This window comes from Ictalurus furcatus, chromosome 12 (genome assembly GCF_023375685.1).
Source record: "Ictalurus furcatus strain D&B chromosome 12, Billie_1.0, whole genome shotgun sequence".
NCBI lineage: Eukaryota > Metazoa > Chordata > Actinopteri > Siluriformes > Ictaluridae > Ictalurus > Ictalurus furcatus.
In genome coordinates this window covers 10,269,107-10,291,165 of record NC_071266.1, presented here as the reverse complement: position 1 = coordinate 10,291,165, position 22,059 = coordinate 10,269,107, and the positions used below count along the sequence as shown (strand labels likewise).

General features: G+C 39.8%; 2 protein-coding genes across 5 annotated transcripts; both read left to right on the top strand.

The window, feature by feature from the left end:
* Positions 1-952: 952 nt before the first annotated feature.
* Positions 953-13,643, top strand: lnpk (lunapark, ER junction formation factor). Of its 3 annotated transcripts, none has more exons than XM_053638524.1 (14): positions 953-1,018; positions 1,703-1,756; positions 2,767-2,808; positions 3,283-3,470; positions 3,585-3,643; positions 5,991-6,031; positions 6,660-6,743; positions 6,855-6,906; positions 7,073-7,282; positions 7,490-7,595; positions 8,309-8,379; positions 8,491-8,655; positions 8,832-8,918; positions 12,082-13,643. In XM_053638524.1, exons 2-14 carry the CDS (start codon positions 1,730-1,732, stop codon positions 12,342-12,344), a joined length of 1,395 nt encoding a protein of 464 aa, XP_053494499.1. In that variant the 5' UTR covers positions 953-1,018; positions 1,703-1,729; the 3' UTR covers positions 12,345-13,643. The 3 variants fall into 3 exon arrangements, with proteins under 3 accessions (XP_053494499.1, XP_053494501.1, XP_053494500.1); XM_053638525.1 differs by lacking the exon at positions 953-1,018 and adding an exon at positions 1,537-1,556; XM_053638526.1 differs by lacking the exon at positions 8,832-8,918.
* Positions 13,644-16,259: 2,616 nt separating this feature from the next.
* atp5mc3b (ATP synthase membrane subunit c locus 3b) lies at positions 16,260-20,511 on the top strand. Of its 2 annotated transcripts, none has more exons than XM_053638641.1 (5): positions 16,260-16,328; positions 16,525-16,600; positions 18,586-18,663; positions 19,087-19,277; positions 20,202-20,511. In XM_053638641.1, exons 2-5 carry the CDS (start codon positions 16,562-16,564, stop codon positions 20,314-20,316), a joined length of 423 nt encoding a protein of 140 aa, XP_053494616.1. In that variant the 5' UTR covers positions 16,260-16,328; positions 16,525-16,561; the 3' UTR covers positions 20,317-20,511. The 2 variants fall into 2 exon arrangements, with proteins under 2 accessions (XP_053494616.1, XP_053494615.1); XM_053638640.1 differs by having other exon boundaries at positions 16,290-16,366.
* The last annotated feature ends 1,548 nt before the right edge of the window (positions 20,512-22,059 follow it).

Sequence of the window (22,059 nt, the reverse complement as noted above, 5' to 3'; positions counted from 1 at the left end):
CAAAAGAATAACAATATAATTAAAAAATGCTGTGAGTGTAAATATAACATACTATGACCTAATATTCAGCGGATAAGCTTATACCATATGGACATTGTAGTTATGGGTAGCAGTCAGGTAGAGAGTATAGCAGTGACAAGAAATTAAATACAATATGTGTATAAATACAGTAGCAGTAAAAATGCAGGGAGTCCATACAGAAATGTGCAAAAATCGCAAAAAGGGTGTGGGATGGTGTTCAGTTGAGCACAAAGCACCACAAGCACAAGGAAACAGTAGGAACAAAAGATGTATCTTTCATGTTATCACACCAACGACAAGTAAAAGTGCTGTTACTACCTTTATTCTGAGAGTGTTTATTGTTATAATTGTCTAATAAGCCTATATTAATAATAAATCTGGGTAGTGTTTCTCCGACAGCATCAAACATAAAGATCACGGTGAAATGGTAGTGCGAGCATCACATTGAGCTCTCTCTCTCTCTCGCTCTCTCTGTCTCTGTCCCAGTTATAATAACCTTTCTTGGGAATACCTAAACATACCACATCCATATACAGTCATTTGAAATGTCTCCGGATGAGATATCCCAGTGTAAACGGTTGATAGATTAGCATTTGGACATTTGTAAACACATTTAATCACACACATGCAATCTCAGAGTGTCCCCCCGCCCAGGTCTATCACACCCACACCAACTGTTAATTGAGTGAGTAGTTGAATAAAGGTGTGTCTGAGCGTGAAAACATTACAAATGTGCAGGTTCAGCAGGTTCTCCAGGACTCCTGGGGTTGGGAACCTGTGCAAACCTGTGCAAACCTGTAGCAATCCTTCCTGCCTGTTCTCGGTTTTTAATGTAACATTAAAACTAGCTTCTTCTCAATTTTTTTTTTATCGCTAACACAAACCGACGGACTTTTATTTTAAAATGATTTCCAACGCCCACTGAAACCCGGAAGTAGCTGCGCTAATTTGCTTACTTCAGACGCAGCCGCTCTAACGCCTCCGTCCACTTTCCTGGGTAACTAAACATTTGATATTTTATGTTTAAATAATTCTTTCTGCGGCAATTTTATGACGCATTGTGAATCTTAATCTTGCATATGTTTGAGGTTACTAGCTATTTAAATGGCATGCCAGCTACGTAACTAGCTAGCAACGTGTAAGTGACCTAATGAAGATCAAAATATGAAATACAAATCTTTAATGTTTCCCAGTAGGTTCTGCAGAAATTCCATTTAATTATATACATAATATGTAATTTAATAATAATTATAAATATTGTAAATATTTCTGTGTGTGTATATATGCACAAATATTTAATTTTTGAAGTTTTTTATCATTTTTAAAATATTATTTATTATTGTGTATTGTTATATTTTCTGTCTATTTTTGTCTATTGTCTATAAACAATGTGTTTATTTTATTGTGTTATTATTAAACACAATTAGCATTAAAGGGCATAACAGCTATCACTGTGTCCTTTATTTGTCCGTCATTTTGTCCTGTAGATAAAGAGCTGATTAGTTGTTGCTCTCTCTTTCACAACACGTGACAAGGTGGCGCTGTAAACTGATCTAGGTCACTACAGTGTAGATTTGAAATGTAGAAGCTGTTATATTTCATAACCTACTTATTGCACTTGTGGAAGGAATTAGGGACTCGTTTGGGATTTCAGCTCTCTCACTTCTCTGTTATTGTCCAGGTGGTGAAGAGGAGGAGTAGGAGAGTAATGGGAGCCATCATTTCCAGGTGGAAGGTAGGCACTTTATTCCTCACACTGAGGGTTTGATCCCAAAACTCTGACTCATGCCTTGTGATTCCTTGATCCCACTTCGATCCACCTGGAAATCGATTCATCAAGTCTTTAAAGATGTCCCAGTTCTTAAAATGGAGTCAGAGGACTCAAGGAAGGAGCAGATAGGAGGCTTTTAGAGTCATTTTCAAGTATTTGTCGTAGTGCATGACATAAAAACAAAAAACACAGAACTAATTAACTTAATTAAACAAACGGTGGCTATAAATAAAATCCATGCATGTACGTCGATGAATGTGCCTCGTTCTAAAATCTGGAATGAGTCAGGAATTAATCGAATCTTGTTTAAGCAACAAACAATCAAACAAACAAAAAAATCAACATTTAAGCATGTAAGCAAGGAACAGTACATGCTCCTAATCAACCAGCTGTGTAACACCTCTGCTATCGATTAAATTAAATTTAAAATTCTGCTTCTCACATTTAAGGCCCTACATAATCATGCTCCCATTTACCTCACTAACCTCTTGGAGAACTATACCCCTCCCCGCTTACTGCGTTTCTCCTCAGCAGGTCTATTAGTAATACTGGACATGAACTTTAGCACTAAGGGTGGAAAAGCCTGTAGTCACATTGCCCCTAAGCTCTGGAATTCACTTCACAATCTCATCCGTAACTGTGAAACCATTTCAAGATTCAAAAGTTCTTTAAAAACTCATCTCTTTAGGCTTGCATATTCTCTGTGACATGGTTACATAATACTTAATTATTATATATTATTATTATTGTGTGTATTTTGTTTACACATGAATATTTAATTGCAGGATAATTTAGTGTATAGTAAGGTCTGTATAGGCAGACCTGTTGATACTGTTAATGGAGCTGGGAAACATGAATTCAGTAAAACATTAACATGGCCCTTAGATTTCTAGCATTGTTGGTTACGGTCCTTCCAAGATAGTAAATCCTGTCGGAACTTGAAACTCTGGATTTAACGCCCGACTCTCTTCCAGGCGAAACCTTCCACAGTGGAACTTCTGGAGGAGTTAGATAAGGTAAAGTCTCCTGCACTACTTGGTGTGTGTTTAAAAAAAAACAAAAAAACAAAAGTCATTCAGCATGTCACACTCTTTCTGTCCTCCTCACATATTGTCTTCACCTTTATTGGCTGTACAATATTGTAAGGATATTGGATTTAGAAAGTAATAAACTTGTCAGGATTTGTACATGGGATTAAAAAATGGTGTCCTCAAAATGTTCTCTAACTCCAAAATGCCTCTAAAATCCAAATGCAGGGGTTGTGACGGCACAGTTATGATGGATATTGTAATACATGGATAATTAACATGTCGTCATAGTCCTGAACCGCTGAGTGACGTTAACAAACTTTTGGATTACAGTGAAGTTGTTTTGTTATAAATCTGCTTTTTGGAGCGTCTGTGTTGTTAGACTAAAGACGAATGAAATTACTGGTTAAATTGAACGTTGTATCATATGGTGTAATGTGCCCCATTTTGTTTGTTTTGTAGGAAATTAAGGACCTGGAGGAGTTCCGTGGGAAGAACCAGCGCATGCAGAAGATATGGGTTGGCCGACTGCTCTTCTACTCGGCCACTCTGTATCTCTTCACCTGTTTGTTTGTTTATTACCTTTACCTGCCTGAAGAGTGGAGCGGCCGCCTGGTCACCGCTCTGCCTCTGATCGCCTTCCCGGCACTGTGAGCCTCGCGATCCTGCATCTTCATCCTGTGTGTGAATCAATCGTGTGCGTGGCCGGTGTATGCATCCGTGCTGTACCATTTTTATGTTCTTTCTCATGTCTCTCTTTGCAGTGTGTGGTTCGCACGCAAGCTGCTCATCATCCTCTTCTCCAAACGCACAGAAAGAAACAGTGAGTTGTTTGCGAAACCGTCATCTTGCATACTAATTAATGAATTTAATGAATAAACTGCATAGGTAAAGTTTGTCATGGCAATCTTCGATGCTGGCTTGACAAAACCAGTCTGACCGTTTGAAACTGAAGTTGAAAGACACACAGAAAGAGAAAGAAAGAAAGAAAGAAAGAAAGGGTAAAAGACAGACTGGCAGAAAGAAAGATGACAAATAGAGTGATGAATAGAAAGTCGGATGGGGTGAGAGTGTGACACTAGTAAATAGATGGAGAGAGAGTGTTATTAGTAGAAAGACAGAAGCAGTGAGAGAGTGATACAGGTAGACAGAAATATATAGAGAGATTGTGGGTGTGTGCTATAGGTAGATTGCTAGAGAGATAGATGAAGTGAAAGTCTCTGTTACAGGTACATTGATAGATTCGGAGTTTCTGGGATGTTTGATCGTCAGCTATGGGAAAGCCATAAGTCTGATCAGTTAGAGAAAATTAGAGTAATCAGTCTGCATAGCTTGAAGGACTGTGCTGAGTTTGGTGGAAGTAGCTTGAAAGCTCATGGAGTTATAACGGTCAGAATATTTTAATGGAAATCATTGGGAATTTTAGCTTCTGTAATGGGAAAACCGTCATTCAAATCAGTTAAAAAGATCAAAACAACTCAAGGCAAAACAACCTGAAGGGCTGTGCTGAATTTGGTGCATGTAGCTTGGAAGGTTTAGGAGTTATAAAAGTCAGAATGTTTTAATGGAAGTCAGTGCGAATTTTGGCCATGTTTGAGCTTCTGTAACGGGCAAACCGTAATTCCGATCAGTTAGAGCACACTAAGTCAGAACAGGGTAAAGGTCATTTGAAAATTCAGTTTAAATTTTCTGTAGTTTATTGAAAACACATTATTTGATGTTTTACTTTGTGAATTTAATTTATTTTTGAAAATATACACTCATTTCAAATCTGATGACTGCAACACACTCCAAAAAAGCTGGGACAGTCGACTGTTTACCACTGTGTAACATCACCTTTTCTTTAAATAACATTTATTAAGCGTTTGGGCGCTGAAGACACCAGTTGGTTAAGTTTAGCAAGCGGAATTTTCCCCATTCATCCATTATGCATTTCTTCAGCTGCGCAACTGTACAGGGCCTTCGTTGCCTTATTTTGCGCTTCATAATGCACTACACATTCTCAATCAGAGACAGGTCAGGACTGCAGGCAGGCCATACTAGCACCCGCACTCTCTGCTTACGCAACCATGCGCTTGTAATCCAGACGGAATGTGGTTTGGTGTTGTCCTGCTCTGGATGGCAGCATATGTTGTTCCAAAATGTGTACACATCTTTCTGCATTAATGGTGCCCTCACAAATGTGCAAGTTACACATGCCATGGGCACTGACACACCCCCATACCATGACAGATGCTGGCTTTTGGACCTGACGCTGATAACAGCTTGGACAATACATTTCCTCTTTGGCCCAGAGAACACAACGGCTGTTTTGTACAAAAACTGTTTTAAATGTTACTCGTCGGACCACAAAACACGATTCCACTGTGTTATTGTCCATCTCAGATGAGACCAAGCCCAGAGAAGTCAGCGGCGCTTCTGGACAGTGTTGATGTATGGCTTCTGCTTTGCATAGTAAAGCCTTAACTTGCATCTGTGGATGCAGCAGCGAATGGTGTTGATTGACAAAGGTTTACCATAGTATTCCCGAGCCCATGTCAGGATATCCATTACAGATTCATGACTGTTTTTAAGACAGTGACATCTGAGGGATTTTCGGCCTTGCCCTTTACGCTCCAGATTCTTTGAATATTTTAATTATATTGTGCTCTGTAGAAGGTGAAATGCCCAAATTTATCTTTGGGGAATGTTATTCTCAAAGTGTTGGATTATTTGCTGACGCATCACTTGGCAGATTGGCGAGCCTCGACCCATCCTTACTCTTGAAGGGCTAGGCCTTTTTTGGAGGCTCCTTATATACTATGATTAAACAATTGCCTCACCTGTTTCACATCACCTTCTTATTTCAACTTGTCACATCACTTTTAGTCCTAAATTTCCCCGTCCCAACTTTTTTGGAACGTGTTGCATGCAACTATGCAGTTGATTAGGTAAAACCTCAAATACCTTGTCTTTATACATTTTTTTGTTTAAATACAAGTCAAAGTACATTTACAAAATCACTCCTCTTTGTTTTTATTAGCATTTTCCATACTGTCCCAACGTTTTCAGAATTGGGGTTGTATTAATAATAATAATAATAATAATAATAATAATATTATCATCATTAATTGCCACCTTATAACAAAATGACATTATAATCACCAGTTCTCACCTGTTATCTGTTTCAGATGAAAAATTAGAGGACCTAAAGTCAGAGAAAAGAAAAATAGTAAGTATTTTTCATAAATGTGCCCACATTTAGTCAGTCATGGCATGACCTTTGATGTGGGATGATTCTTGTTGAAGTTTCCATTCAGTATTTGCACGTTATAGTAATGAAATATAGAATTTATTATACAATAAATTCGTAACATGGAAGCAAAAAATAAAGAACATGACCTTTCACTTCTATGTAATCTCTGCTGGTTGTATGACACCATGAATGTTCAGCGGCTCAAAATCACCCGCTTTGTCTCTGTCTCAGCAATTACTCATTTTCAAAAATGGTGCTGTTGATCAATTGTTAATCAGATTCATGTCCTAGCAGCAGCAACAACAACAACAACAAAAGACCAAAATGTTGTACAGATTGGGGAAGGTGAGGGTTTTTAACGAGAAACCTTTACAGTTGCAGTTGAAGCAATTTTTACAAAATAGCACATAAACGTCTGTATTTTTATAAATATAATATTACTGACCACCATTTTGTGACTGGTTCACACGCTGGTCTTTTACAAATAAAAAATTACGCTCATTCACAGAGCGTGGAAATCCGTTTAGTTTGAATGAAAGCGTGATAGTAGATATTTTGATAACTGATAAACTAAACTGCTTACTAACCAAATTTGTCTTTCCAGCTTGAAGAGGTGATGGAAACCGAGACCTACAAAAATGCCAAGTTGATTCTGGAGAGATTCGACCTGGAGTCAAAGAACAAAGCGGTGTGTCTTAGGTTTTTTTTTTTTCTCCACACAATAGCAGAGCCTTACGTTTTAAGATTGCACTTTTAAACACGTAAGTGTTTTTATTTATCGTGTTTATCATTTTCTTAGGAAGCGGAAGCTACTCCGGTTCGACCCCAAATGACTCCCAAACCAGGACAAGGTGTGTTAATCTTCTTCAGTGTGTCTCAGAATACCACTTGCTAAAATATATTGTTCCTCAGTGTAGCAGCATTTCACTAGAAATGCGCTCCAGTGACATTTTGAACTAGTCTACAAACAAAACCGTCTTGTTTGTGTATGTGAAACATACTGTGTTTTTCCTCCAGAGGTTCGGCAACGTCATGTTGCCATGGCCACGCCTGGGCCCATGTCCCGCCCTGCGCCACCTGGAGCCACTCCCCTCCGCACTGCCCCTGGTGGCCCTCCTGAGAATATCCTCGGAGCTTCAGTATCAAGTCCGGCACTGAGCAGCAGCATGGAGACGCCGCCGCAAATGAGGAGGAGTATGAGCCCTTATTCACCTGTGCTGGGAACAGGTAAGACATGTTTCATCTTCATCCACACTATCTAATCTATGCTGCTGACGTTATGATTAGAGGTTTTAAATATATATACTCTCTCAGTCTCTCTTTCTCTCTCTCTCTCTCTCTCTCTCTCTCTCTCTCTCTCTCTGTCTGGCTGTCTGTCTCTCTCTGTCTGTCTCTGGTTAAATACATGATGACGATGTCACCGTCACCTTTCAGGCATGCACCCCCCAGGTCCGCCCATGGCGCGACCCATCCTCCCCCGAGAGCGCAGTGCAGTGGACCGGGTCATCGAGTACCTAGTGGGAGATGGACCTCAAAACAGGTGCTGTGATTTTACATCATTCACACAGTATACACGTAGACATTGACATATACGCAGCTCTCTTGGTGTCTTACAGCCATATAATAAATAATCTCAAAATCCACACATGGGCGAGCTATGTTTAACTCTGCCCACCACTCAAACGTTTATTTTTTAAAAAAAAAAAGGTGATTCTAGTTTGATTCCTATCCTAAAAAGTCAAAAACCTGCAGTAGCTGCATTAGCGAAATATGAAATATACTAGTGAAAATGTAATGTATACTGTATGAGCTTGCATATATAAATATGAACAAGTTTACTGTATTTAAATTTCTGGATATGTCTAATAGTGAAAATTCACACACACAAAAGTATTTCATGTTTTTGGATAAGTCTCTCACGTTACTGCATTTGATTTGTTTGAAAATATTGTTTTATTTATGTCTTATTGAAGTTTGTCCAATGTAAATACATGAAGGAATTGTTAGGTTACATACATATACATACATGTGTACATGCATACATATACATACGTGTGTGTGTGTGTGTTTTTGGGTTTGATTAGGAGAAGTACACAGATGTCAGTATCAGACATCTAATGGGATGTATCTAAAAGGAAGCCAGTGTTCAAAACCTAATGTGGGCAAAAATGTGGCCCATTCCTCTCTTACTCTTTCACATGGCAAGCAAAAATGTTGCTTAAATTTCTTTCTTTCTCTCTGTGTGTCTCTCAGATACGCTCTGATTTGTCAGCAATGTTTCTCACATAATGGTATGGCCTTGAAGGAGGAGTTTGAATATTTAGGTAAGAGTCAAACACAACAGAATGTCTATTAAATAATCTACTGTTATCATTCATTCTATTTAGTCTATTGCCTGTGTATATGTGTGTGCGCGTGCGTGTTTTTCTCGTTAGCCTTTCGCTGTGCCTACTGCTACTTCATGAACCCAGCGAGGAAGACACGGCCACGAGCCCCCAGACTCCCCGAGTTCAACTTTGAACGGCAACTCTGCTCAGAGTCCCCTGACCCACAATCCTCAGCGGCATCAAACACTCCAGAGGATAGCGATGCCCATGAAGGTGCCCCACACACACACTTAAATTATTTACGGCAGAAGCAGGTCCTGTGCTACATCCTAAAGCGTTTTGATGTTTTGTGCCTTGTGTTTAAAGAGTGCATGAGTTCATAGTTGTTCATAGCTTCATTTGTGTGTGTGTGTGTGTGTGTGTGTGTGTGTATGTGTGTGTGTGTTTAGAAAATGTAATGTCGAGTCGTCACCCCCATTCCTCACTAGGTGTTACACCATGGAGCAAAGTTCACAGTTTCAGCCGAGACCACGCAGGTTCTATAGCTCACACTGTCACTCCTCTTACACACACACACACACACACACACACACACACACCTTCCTTCTCTTGTCTCTTACACACTCACAGCAGTCCTTCCTTACTGACACACACTCAAACATTGTCATCCTCTTGACTAGGAGTGTGCGATATGCCACAATATTTTCACAGTGCCGCGACTCTATTTTTGCATATTTGTCACAATAAATAATTTCAGATCGTCATACAAAATGTAATATATAAGACAATTTAGTAAAGGTCAAAAGATATGCAACACCTATATCAACCTATGTGAAAAAGTATTTGCCCACATGTAAGATCACTTCAAAACCTCAATTTTGTTTCTTTGAACCATTCCGAGGTGGACTTGCTTTCGTGTTTCAGATCGTTATGTTGCGCTACAGCTTAATTGAACTTGACCTTCAGATCACAGACTGATAACCAGGCATTCTCCTGAAAGAATTTCTGGAAAAGAGTGGATAAAATTTGTGGTTCTGTCAGTTGCCCAGGCCCTGAAACAGCAACGCATCCCCACACCATGACACTACCTCCACCATGGGTAATTGTTAGTATGATGTGGACTGCTGGAATGGAGTTTGCTTTACGCCAGATGTAACGGTTCCACTTTCGACTCGTCAGTCCACAAAGCATTATCCCAGATGGCTCAGGGGTCATCAGGGTGTTTTTGGCAGATGTGAGACGAGGCTTTACGTTCCTCCGGGTCGACAGTGATCATTTAAAACCTGTATTTTCAGGTTTCAGTTTATTCAGGTTGTCTTTGTCTTATATTAAATTAAGCGTGTCAAATATGCAAAAATAAAATAAGGAAAGGGGCAAATACGGTTCACTGCGCTGTATTTCACAGTATACAAGTTGTAAACGAAACTAAAAACTCTATTGACTTAAATTCAGTACATCTACTGAGGTTATTTTGCACGCATAAGATATCACCTACTGGAATTTATATTTGATTATTTCATATTATTTTATCATTAGGTTTATTTTGCTACTTTATAGTCTACATTATTATTTTATAGCCGTGTTAAAATAAAATAAATAAATGAATAAACACGTTATAGTGAACAGTCAAGAGAAGCTGTGGCACAAATCAACCTGTTTTAATATCCTTTTAAAAGTAGTGTAGGATTTGTTTGGCAGTCAGTCGTAATGTTTTATATCTTCGCACGCTACTGCTAGTGTGAAAAGCAATATTGATGATTGGCTGTAGATTCGAACACCCACAAAAGCAAGACAGGTTTTCAGCGTCCTCTCCTGGGATGGAGTAGGGGTTAAAGCCGTTAAGAGACACACCACCAGTCAGTCCACAGACACACTCATTCTCGTTCACACCACTCTGAGTAAACAGTCTTAATAAACTCATTTACGTCTTGCTAATTATTGTTCAAAATCAGCTCACATGCATGCATTCTGAAAACACGCTATTAATTCAGCGTCTGTGAAGTGTGTGTGTGTTTGTGTGTGTGTGTATACATCTTGTATAATGTATCTGTTGCTGTTCAATCTCTGTAATTAATCTTCAGTGCATGCATGTTCTCTATTTCCTCCCGGTCCTGGAGAACATTTTGGTGTTTTTTTTTCCCCGGCTCCAAGCTCACTAAATTCGACTCATCAGCTAGTTAACAAGGCTGAACTGGGAAAGTTAAAGTTTAAGGGGTTAAAACACCAAAATGTGCAAGGTGATTGCAGTCCAGGACGAGGGTTGAGAAACTTTCATGAAGGCATGAGGTGTAATTGTCCCTCTGTTTACAGTGATGGTGGAATTAATTGTGATTATGGTGCTGTACTAAATCTGTATAATCAGGGTTCCTACACATCCTGGGTGAAATGGATGCTACAAATGTTAGTAAGCTCCTGGAGAAGTGCCACATTGGGCTATTTTGGTTACGTCCACGTTAATCTGGATAAATTTGAAACTGGTTGTGACTGGGTCATGTGACGCAGTCACGTGACCCATTTGACTCAAAACAAACAAGATGGTGGACGATGTTGTACTGCAGTCGTCCATTTCAAAAAACAAACAAACTCTGTGCTTTTCCTCTACATCAATTCAGCGAGATGGAAAAGTAAATAAACGCCTGACGGAAATGACGCAGACCAAAGGTTTTTTTTTACGTTTTTTACGCATGCGCAGTATTGGGATGTAAGCGTTTTCAGACGTTTGATGGACGAGCAATTTTTGGAATATGTTTGAAAACACCAGTGTAGACGGAGAACGTTTTAAAATGAAAATGCAGTTTGCTATCCAGATTAATGTGGACGTAGGGTAAGGCAGTCATTTTGCGTATTTTACATTAGTAAATGTTCAGTTATGTATAATTCCTTGCTCTGGATAAGCACCTAACATGACTGCTGCCAACAGTTACCTTAGAATGCTTAACTGATAAGATAATGACTACCTTACAGCTATAAACTAGTCAATTTAATGTGGTTATGTTTTATTTTGTAGCTGACTTTGATGTGGGGAGATTAAATATATAAGCATACTTCTCTCTCTCTTATTATTTTTAAAACTTTTTTTATATTATGATGTCCTGCTCCGTCACTGGGTAGAGTAACGCGCTCAGCGGAAAGCGCCATCTCCTGGATACTTGAGCTCAAGGACAGCCGTGATTGGCTAGTTTATGATTGACATGGGAGGGAGAGTATGCCCCTCCCACTCAGAGAGCACGGCCAGTTTTGCTCCCGGACGTGAACTGTTACGGGGTTTCATCTCACGATCTCCTGATGATAGGGCGAAAACTTTTATCATTCACCACTCGGGATCCTCTGTTGACTTTTTACCAGCAGAATCCCATTTAATCTAATCTGATATAATAAAAAAATATATTTGTAAAGCAGACCGGACAGGCACAATTCCTATATGTTTTTATAGGATTGTTTTAGTACATTTCTTGAAATCTTATGTAGTGAGTTAGTAAAGCCGTAATAGTTGTGTATTGTCCTGGAGATCATTTCCTAAAATCTGTTGGAACCCAATGATCATGACCTCAATTCTTTGCCTTCTCTGTCCGCGCCACTGATTTTTGATCCTGCATGCTGTTTTCTTTTTTAAAAAATTAATAAATCTGAAATTCCCTCACCTCTGCGTCTTTACCCGGTTCGCTTATATCACTGACATTAATAATGATGTCATCACAGATGACGTGGCGCCCACTGCCTCTGCCGACAAACCAGAGCCGGATGTAGACGAGGCCCCGCCCACAAGCGACAGAGGAGAGGATTTGCCCTGCTCCGAGGAAGGCTCTGCCCCCAGAGGAGAGGACTTGCCCTGCCCTGAAGAAGACACCACCCCAAGAGGTGAGGACATGCCCCGGCCTGTGGAAGGCTCCAACCCCTGTGAGGAAATAGAATCCGATCTAAGTTCAGCTGCAGCTCTGGATGCTTCAAATGCTATGCTTTGAATTTTATTTGCAAGTTTTAAGGGGCCTTTAATTTATTTCCTTTTGCTGAAATGTATTTGCACTAGATTGTTTTGTGTTTTTTGCCAAGTTCTAGTATTACCTGAAAAGAAACAAAAAAACTTGCACTCCTTTCAGCTTTGGTATCTACTGTGTATTGTATTTAACACAGTCTAACTAACCACTGGGAGGTTCTGTAAACCTGGAACTGTCTAAATTAAAGAGAGTTAGGAGTGTGTGTGTGTGTGGGAGTCAGTGAGTGTGTGAGTTAAAGAGCTGTGACGGTGTCATTTTAACCCCAACTCTACAGAAGTGTTGAGGAAAGCAGATTTTTAAAATATGGCCGGTTAGTATCAGAGTCAGTATGATGATTTATTATTTTTATAATAGGTTTTAAGTTTAGAGAATTTTGCTCCATTTTTGTCTAGACAGATTATTGTGTGGTATTATTTCTTTTGTTTACAGTTTCAGGTTAAACGTGTAAACTATTTCGATCAATTTGCCAGTTGCACTCATTTAAGTTTTACTGTTATCCGTCTTGATTGTGTTCTGATTATTTTGAAATGCTTATGGGTATTTTTAAAAATGTTTGGTGCCTTTTATGTAAAATGTAAAAAAGAAAAATAACGAGCATTGCTGGGACTCAGACACATGTTTACACCTGATCGTTTCATGATTGTATCCGGATACGATGATCACTGTATGACATGTTAATATCCTTTGCAAATCTGCCAACTTCTTCTTATTCCTTATTATCCGTTTGCTTTATGGAAAAGGTTGCTGCATCAATAACTGGGTCGTAACATGGTGTTATGGATGTAATTACACTTAGATAACATTTACACCTGAGCATTTCTACATCAAATAATCTGGATGTTCAAGGCGCATGAAATGATGAGGCGTAAACAATGTCAAGGGCTAGTTTAAACTGCTACTAAAAAAGCTACACGGCAAGACTCGACGTCAGAAGCTTCTGAGCAACTATAGTGCGCCAAATAAAATGTGCAATGCATGTGTTTACTATAGTGTTTGTTAGCACATCGAAATCAAGCTGTGGTGTCGTTTCAGTCGCTTGTGATCGAGGTTTCCTAGTAAATATGTAATTGGGTCTTGGTGTCTGATTATGAATTTCATATTAGAAGATCCTCCCAGCTGTTCTACACTACCATGTTGTGTTTCTATAGTACACAATTAGCACACGGAAAAACTACAGCTTTTATTTTGTGTAATTTCTGTCTCGGTGCACGCAGAACCTCGATAACTGTCTGTCTATGCACACAATAAAGGTCCTTTTCTAAACCATGTCTTTTCTCAGACTCTGTGTGTGTTATTTAGATGTAGATCTGACTTGAGCAGGTCAAACATCATCTGTCTGTTGTGTATCAGAGGCTTTGTAATTTTCCCCATGGTGACAGTGGCATTTGGTCACAGTCAAAGGCAAGTTTCTGCAAAATGAAAAAAATATATTGATCAGTTTGAATCATTTTTGCCCCCCTTTTTTTAAAAAAAGAAGAAAAAAAGAAAGTACCAAATTAATTGAGTGATTTTTGTGACAAAAGATAAATATTTCCTATGGTTGTTTGGACAATTTGTAGTGTGTAATGTACATTACCATTCAAATGTTTGGAATCATTTAGAAATTGCCCTGTTTTTGAAAGAAAGTCACCATTGTTTCAATAAAAATAATTATTTTAGACTGATCAGAAATACAGTACACACATTGTTGATGTCCTAGATAACTGTTATAGCTGGAAACAGCTGATTTTAAATGGAATATCTTCAGACATTATCTTATCGTGTTAAATAGCTAATTCATCATCAGAAAATCCTTGTTCGTTACGTTAATTATTTGATTGTGTGACTTTGTGGGTTCGATTAGGGCCAGGAAAATGGGCTTTCTTCAGAAACTTGTTCTTCTATTGTTGTTTTGAACACAACATGTTTGATAAACAGACGCCTCACAGGTCCTCAGCTAGCAGCTTTATTAAACAGTACCAGTAAAACACTAGTCCCATCTTCAACAGTGAAGAGGTGACTGTGGGATGCTGGCCTGCTGACTGGCCAATAAAATGAAAGGGTTCAAATGGGCAAAAGAACACAGACACTGGGTGGAGGTATTTGAGGTTTGAATTGCAGACGAGAACATTTCCGAGGCACCGAACAAGTGAAAAGATGCTGGAGGAGTGATTGACACCAGCTGTCAAGCATGGTGGAGGAAAAGTGATGGCCTGGGGCTGCTTTGATTCTGGTAAAGTATTAGATCTTTACAGGATAAAAAGCATCTCCACTGATTAATGGAGATGCATGATTGAACACTATGCCTTGATTGGAGCCAATCTTTCAACAGGACAATGACACAAAGCACTGTTCCAAATTATGCAAAACTTATTTAGGTTCAGGTTCAGCTGGAAATCTGTCTGTAATTAATTGGCCAGAGCAATCACCGGATCTCAACCTTATTGAGGTATTATTGGATTGTTATTGCAACTTGACCGTATGGCACGAAAGAAATTGCCCAGCAAGCCAATCCAGCTTGTGGGTGGTGCTTCAGGAAGCATGGAGTGAAATTTCTGCAGATTACCTCAACAAAGCTACAGCTTGAATGCCAAAGGTCTACAGAGCTGTAATTGCTGCAAATGGACGATTCTTTGATGAAATCAAAGTTTGAAACACTTTAAACAGAAATCATTATTTCTAACCTTGTCAGTGCCATCCATCCACTTATCCTACACAGGGTCAAGGGGAGCCTGGAGCCTATCCCAGGGGACTCGGGGAACAAGGCAGGGGACACCATGGTCGGGGTGCCAACCCTTTTCAGGGCACAACGACACACTATGGACAATTTAGACATGCCAATCAGTCTACAGCTCCTACAGGTGGGAATCGAGCCCCCAAACATGGAGGTGCGGGGCAAATGTGCTCTCCACTAAATCACTAATAGATCATATTTTCTATTCATTTTGGAATGTATCTGATGAAACAAGTATGAGTTTTATGACATTTTCTGAGTGATTCCAAACATTTGAATACTCAAAGGGTGCTGATATTTCTGGGTATTACTGTATACTTTGAAATGTTATGGAAAATCCTGAACACATTGATCATTTGTATCTGTGTAAACACAGTTTGTAATGAATACATGAACCACAGAGAGCTTTTTAAAGTATCAGAGCTGATATAGGATCTTACTGATGGAGAAGGTGATCTCTGATCTGTGTTACACTGAGGAGTTTTGTATATATGGGCCAAAGACACACCATAGTTGCGTATTAAAGAAAGAACAGACAAATATGAGATGAAAATCAATCTCATAATTCTGCCTGGGAGGAAAGAAAACTCTGATTTTCTTTACTTCTGACTCCATGGCTTTGGAAGCCAGTCACCAATTTTGACCTCGGTTTTGACATTACACTGACCTTTTAATAGACCATATTTCATGTGCTTGTGTGTTCATTTGCTATTTGAGATTAACTCAAATGTATAATGATCATTAAACACCATCTAGAAAATATAAAAGCTGTATAAAGTGTTGAAAGGTCACACATCTGGGGGTTTTTTTTTTAGTAGTTAATAGTTTAATGTCTCATTTGTAGTACTGTCATTATTTATATATGAATTTATACTTGAAACAACTCAAAAATCTCATTTTAATACATTTCAAGTCCTTGAAAAAAAAAAACAACCAAACAAAAAACATAATCTTGCATTGCTGCATTTGTCAATTAGGGCTTCTAATAAAGTTTCTACGGAGTGACCTTCAGTGACGCACAGCGTCACGTGATAAGTCCCGGCTCCTGCGCTGGGATTGGTTGTAGTATCAACGCACGGGTAGTGAAAGCCAGCACACTCTTTAACCAATCGTGGTGTAGAAGACGGGACTTGTCGAAGTGCAGCTGCCATGTCGGAACGCCCATCATCCGGGTCTTTGGTTAAATAGACTGCCGCACATGCGCAGTGGGTCCTCAGCGGTACGACCTCTGCAGCCGGGTAAGTGAAGGAGAGCTGAGCGGAAGTCTCACGATCTGGTACAATCTTTTTGCTTTTAGCTATCTTCTGGTGTTTGTTTGATGCTGGTTATATTCTGAGGGCGGTTTTGCATGTCTAGTGGTCTGTATTCTCATGCATCTGCGTGGTTTTCGAAGTGGAAACTCTGATTGACCTTTTAACCGTTGTCTTTGCACAGATACGGGTTCGAGTGGATTGAAGCGATCAGATACAAAATGTACGCCTGCGCTAAATTCGTGTCCTCCTCTGCACTGGTAAGTGTGTTTAATATTTCACACTTCCGTTTCCTCGACACTACTGTCCCACTAGCTTTGCGTATGCTAAGGCTAGTGTTAATGCTAAGGCTAGTGTTAATGCTAAGGCTAGTGTTAATGCTAGTGCACCGTTCATAAATTCAAGGTCATTTCAGCAGCCGGCGCCTTAAGCGTTGTCATGGAGATGCTGTTTGAGTTAAAAAGACAACTTTTTAAACATATCTTCCTGTCCAAAATCACCTCTCGGCTGTGTTTTGTTTAATTCAGGCCTCAATGGTGCTAAAGTCCTTAATGACAGTTCGGCTAGTTTAAATCTAGCTAGCTGAAGACATAAGGATTAAATGCTTCCTGAATAAACAGGACAGGTTTTGTGATTTGTCTGGACTTCAGTATAAGTGTTCTGATATGAAATTGTAGAAGCCTTTGTAGCTGTTAGGAAGTTAGGACCGCCCACTTCACTTATGTCTTGCAGTTAGGAGCCCTATTGGGATGGGATTAGTTGAACAGTACAGGGGGGAAACGTAGCTCTTGTCAGGGTGTGTCTCAATCTGCTTCCTAGGTGGTGAATCAGTTGGAGCAATGGTAATCACCTTTGAGCACTACATGTTTTGACTCTGATGGTTCAATTTCCGGAGACATGACTACCTACTCGCGTCGTTAAATGTCACCACTGGCAGTTTTTCCCGACAGCAGGCAGGACTGATGTGTGTCATATAGATTTGTTTGCTTAATCGCATGCGTTTCTGTTATGATACTTCAAGCAGGATCGTAGGCTGCAGTAGCTAATATATATTTTTTTAAAAATCCACTTAACACAAGTTGTTAGACTCAAACTGTTTATAGAATGTCAAATAAAGTGAAAGATCGCTGACGTAAAATCATTTGAGAGATGAAACGATAACCAGCTGCTTGCATCTGTAGACGAAGTTGGTGAGTTCGTCTGCCATAAAAAAATAAATTTTTAAAAATTGAGCTGAGAAGTTTCTGAAAATATGATGACCTTTCCACTAAGGGAACATGGTGAGCATTGATGCTCCTTGGTTTTTGTGGCCTTTTAAAATGGCTGCCTCCCTGATCAGTGCTCTGATTGCTGAACTAGGGAGCTGATTTGAGGCGTACCCTGAATGGATGTGTTGGTAAAGGGTGCATTATGCACTGTGTGAAAAGAATGAAGGCTTCAAAGTGTAAAGATAGCTTTCTACTCCGTTTAATATGTCACATGTGACGAGTGTAAAAGGAGTAATTCTAAAATGCAGTGGTTAAAAGGTAATGTCAGGGATGGAACTATCCTTGGGTGTGGCCATGCCCCCCACACACACACACCAAGCTTATGATAAAGTTCAAAACCACCTGTTGGTATTAAAGTGAAGTAGAGATGCATCTCTCGTCTGTGCAGATCGATCAAAATTTTTGCTGAAAATGTTTGTACTCTGAGAAACTTGACCTCCGGCACAGAGCAGTCGTTCAGCTCAGAATTCCAAATCCACCACTTGGGTGTCGTCCTCAGTAATATGGCTGTGTACTGTAGTCAGAATAAACAGGATTTCACTTTGTATCTATTACTGTTTTGTGAAACTTTTGACTTGGTGTGTTGCTTTTTGTTTTGTGGAAAAGTATTTTAAGAATTTTATAAGCTTAGATTTGTAACATAATTTGCTTTCAATTCAATTAGACCATCGTGACAGTTTTCCCAAGCGAAGCCGAACAAGAAGGTCGGGCCTTCTTTTACCTGGTTTCTCATCAATAATCGCACCCATTCAGTAGATCTTTATACGCTTATCAAAGCTTTGACTCCGCATTTAGCGTCAGTGTTTTTCTGAATCTCCTTCGGGTGAAAATTGTCTTTTGAACGAATACACTGATTGTAGCATAGAGTCTGTCTGGGAAAGCTAATCCTATACTAATGGTACTTGATGTTTTCTAGCACTCGTGTTCATTTCATAAGCCGTCCATCAACATGTGATCTTGTTCTTGTCTCTCTCCAGGTCCGCTCTGGGTCGAGGGTGCTGTACAGACCCCTCTCTGCCTCCGTGCTGTCCAGGCCAGATGGCAAGTCTGCAGAGGTGAGTTCAGCCTGCTTTGATGACCCCCCCCCCCCCAAGTTTCATGGTGTGAAACGGGTTCAGGTTTTTGTCTAGCTCGTTTAACGATTGTGCGATGCAACTTTACACACATCTGGCTGTAGATCTGTAAATGAACAAGTCAGAGCTGATGGTGTTGAAGAAACTTTGAGTGGCAGCGGACTAGAACGAGAATCCCTTCTGGGACATGGTGGGATTATTAATCATTACTGTATCCTGGTGAGATACACATCCACCTGGGTATTTAAGGTTTTTGTGACGTGCCAACCATCCACAGCAGCAGAAAGTCGGTCTAAATATGTTTAGCACGAAAGTTTTCATTTGTTCATGTCGAACGGTGCGGCTTTATTGAAGTTCAGAATGATCCTTTTGGATGTTCCTCATTATCGCTGTTCCTCACACTAGGCCTGCCCCGTCCTCCTGCCACAGAGCGCCGTATCCCAGGTCGCACTGAGGGGCTTCCAGACCAGCGCAGTGAGCCGTGACATTGACACAGCCGCCAAGTTCATCGGCGCCGGAGCTGCCACAGTTGGAGTGGCTGGATCAGGAGCTGGAATCGGGACTGTGTTCGGAAGCCTGATCATCGGATATGCCAGGTACGGCTTGAGCCAGAGTTTTGCATAGAATAAATGTGGCTTTAACCAAACTTCAGCAGGAAAACGACTTGCTCAATTAGTGACTTCATAATACATGACTGGGGTGAACCCCCACTCATCAAAAAAACTAAATCCATGAAGAAGCTCTGTCATTAGGTTTATGTGTAACTCTGTTTCTGTAGGGCAAGTCGGCCCATCACAGAGTGTAAATCCAGCAACCCTGCATTCCTTTTTATTTAAAGACAATGTGAAAAGTGATGCAAACACAAAATGGCTGTCTGGAGAAATATGATAAATCATTAATTGCTTTACCCAGTAATGAGCTTTTTCTGCTGTCCTCTCAATATGTTGTCGCTAATTAGGCTTTAGAAATTGTTCATGTAATCCTCTTGTGAGCAGTCTGCTCAGCTACAGTGTTGAGCAAAACATGGAGCTGAATTAACAGCACATCCCTCAATACCATTCAAAGTCAAGAAAGTTGTGGGTTTTGTAATAAATAAATAAATAAATTCATTCTTGTAAACACTGCTTACTTTTTTAAACCACTTGATGATCTGTGCATAATGCAGTGTATATATTATTAGTGTGAATATGAATATCCATTTGGAAGATAGTTATAGTTTATCAAGTTCTTTAACTTCAATAACTAACTTGTAAACTAGCTCTCCTTCCCCTGCGACAGGCTCCCTGCAGCCCTGTGTAGGATAAGCAGTACAGAAAATGGAAGGATGGATGGACACCTTGTATAGTCCTTGAAAACAAAAAATAGTGCTTGAAAAGTCCTGGAATTTCATTATGAGGAATCTGTATGGACCCTTATTGCAGTGTGTTCATATGTGTTGTGTAGGTGATCTGCTGATCCTCGTTCTGACTAGCATGTGAAGTATTTTACCAATGTTCTCATGCTCTCTGTCCCCCATTCAGGAACCCGTCTCTGAAGCAGCAGCTGTTCTCCTACGCCATCCTGGGGTTCGCTCTGTCCGAGGCCATGGGGCTGTTCTGTTTGATGGTCGCTTTCCTCATCCTGTTCGCCATGTAAAGTCTGCGCCGTCTTCCCCCGGGCTGTGACGACCCTCCGAGTCTCGTCTGAGAGTTGTGTGTCGGTGTCATGACAGTTGTACATTTTTTCCAGGTTTTTGTTGTGGATGGCTGACAGACTAAATGGAAGAGCATGTATTGTAAAAATGTATTCAATTACAGAATTAAAATACATGTATTTCACTATTTAAAACAATTGTGGGGTATTTTTTATTTTTATTTAACCTCAGGGTGAGTTGCTTTTTATGTTAAAATGAGCATGTTTACTTGAGTCATGCCCTCTATTCTTCATAGTCTTTGGAAGCCTAAGATGTGATTTGTGCCTAAAGAGCAAATTATAATCGTGGGAAGGTAAGTCTCTCTCTCTCTCTCTCTCTCTCTCTCTGTGTGTGACATGGCTTACAGCAGGGATCATGTTCGTACAGTCACAAAAGACTATTAAAAATCGCGGTTTGTACCCAGCTTAAGGCATGTGTCTCTACTGATCAAGGTTCTTGAGCAGAAGAAGCTAGAGTGACTATTGTAAGCATGAACCTGGAATGAATAAAGCACAGTGACTACCATGCGCATCAAGTTCGATTTAAGGTACGTATTCGGATTGCAGCAATATTCCCAATATGATGTTTGTGTACATTCATCAGAATATTCCTGTATACATGGTTGTTCTAAGTATGCCGAAGTTGTCATTCCTAAATACCTAGCCTAATCTGTTAGCACCCAAAATTCCTTGTGGCCTGAGCATGTGCATATATCTCCTTTCAGTGGATTTTCCAATTAAAACAAGAATATTCCAGTCTGGGAATCAGAATATTGGATAAATCTGAATTGGTAGTAATTATAATTACTGAATTGATTGATATTGGAATATTGATGTGCATGTAATCATCATTAACTTAGTGCCTACAGGTACAAAAAGTAAATAACCAACTTGTGTGCATCCAGTGAACTGATGATTCATGATGTAGGTTATGTTTGAAGAAGAAAATCATGCACATTTACATTGGATGGATGAAAATGTAATCGTTCATGCAAATATATGCAAACATGAACAGTAATATGTACAAATGCTACTTGGCTACAGCTTGGTAAACCTCAAAAGGTTTTATGCTTTTATTTCCAGCAAAATGTGTAAATATTTGTATTAACATAACATTCAACAACTGAGACATAAACTGAACAAGTTTCAGACATTTGACAAACAGAAATGGAATAATGAATTCCTGATCAAAGGGGCGGTCAATATTAAAGGTAACAGTCAGTATCTGATGGTCACCAGCTACTTTAACTACTACAGTGCATCTCGTCCTTATGGACTGCAGAGGATTGGTCAGTTCTTGCTGTGAGATGTTACTCCACTCTTCCACTAAGGCATTTGCAAGTTCTCAATCACGTCTGGGGGGGGTCACATGGTTACATGTAATTTTCCACTGCAAGGACAATCAGGTGTCCTTCCTGTCTCCCTGTAGAATTGTCTTAGGCGTCTTACATTACAGACATTGCAGTTTATTGCTCTGGCCACATCTGCAGTCCTCATGTCTCCCTGCAGCAGGACTATGGCATGTTCACGCAGGTGAGCAGGAACTCTAGGCATGTTTCTTCTGGTGTTTTTCAGTCAGTAGAAAGGTCTCTTTAGTGTTCTAAGTTATTGTAACTGTGACCGTAATTGCCTACCGCCTGTATACTGTTCCTGTCTTAAGGACTGTTCTCCAGGTGCATGTGCAATAATTGTTGGATTCATTAAACA

What these genes read in the sequence shown, in the direction of transcription:
- lnpk (XM_053638524.1), top strand. Translation starts at nt 1,730, where the DNA reads ATGGGAGCCATCATTTCCAGGTGGAAG. An exon ending in CTGATCGCCTTCCCGGCACT is followed by an intron (nt 3,471 to 3,584) that starts GTGAGCCTCGCG and finishes CTCTCTTTGCAG; the next exon opens with TGTGTGGTTCGCACGCAAGC. An exon ending in AGTCAGAGAAAAGAAAAATA is followed by an intron (nt 6,032 to 6,659) that starts GTAAGTATTTTT and finishes TTGTCTTTCCAG; the next exon opens with CTTGAAGAGGTGATGGAAAC.
- atp5mc3b (XM_053638641.1), top strand. Translation starts at nt 16,562, where the DNA reads ATGTACGCCTGCGCTAAATTCGTGTCCTCCTCTGCACTG. An exon ending in TCGTGTCCTCCTCTGCACTG is followed by an intron (nt 16,601 to 18,585) that starts GTAAGTGTGTTT and finishes GTCTCTCTCCAG; the next exon opens with GTCCGCTCTGGGTCGAGGGT. An exon ending in CTGATCATCGGATATGCCAG is followed by an intron (nt 19,278 to 20,201) that starts GTACGGCTTGAG and finishes TCCCCCATTCAG; the next exon opens with GAACCCGTCTCTGAAGCAGC.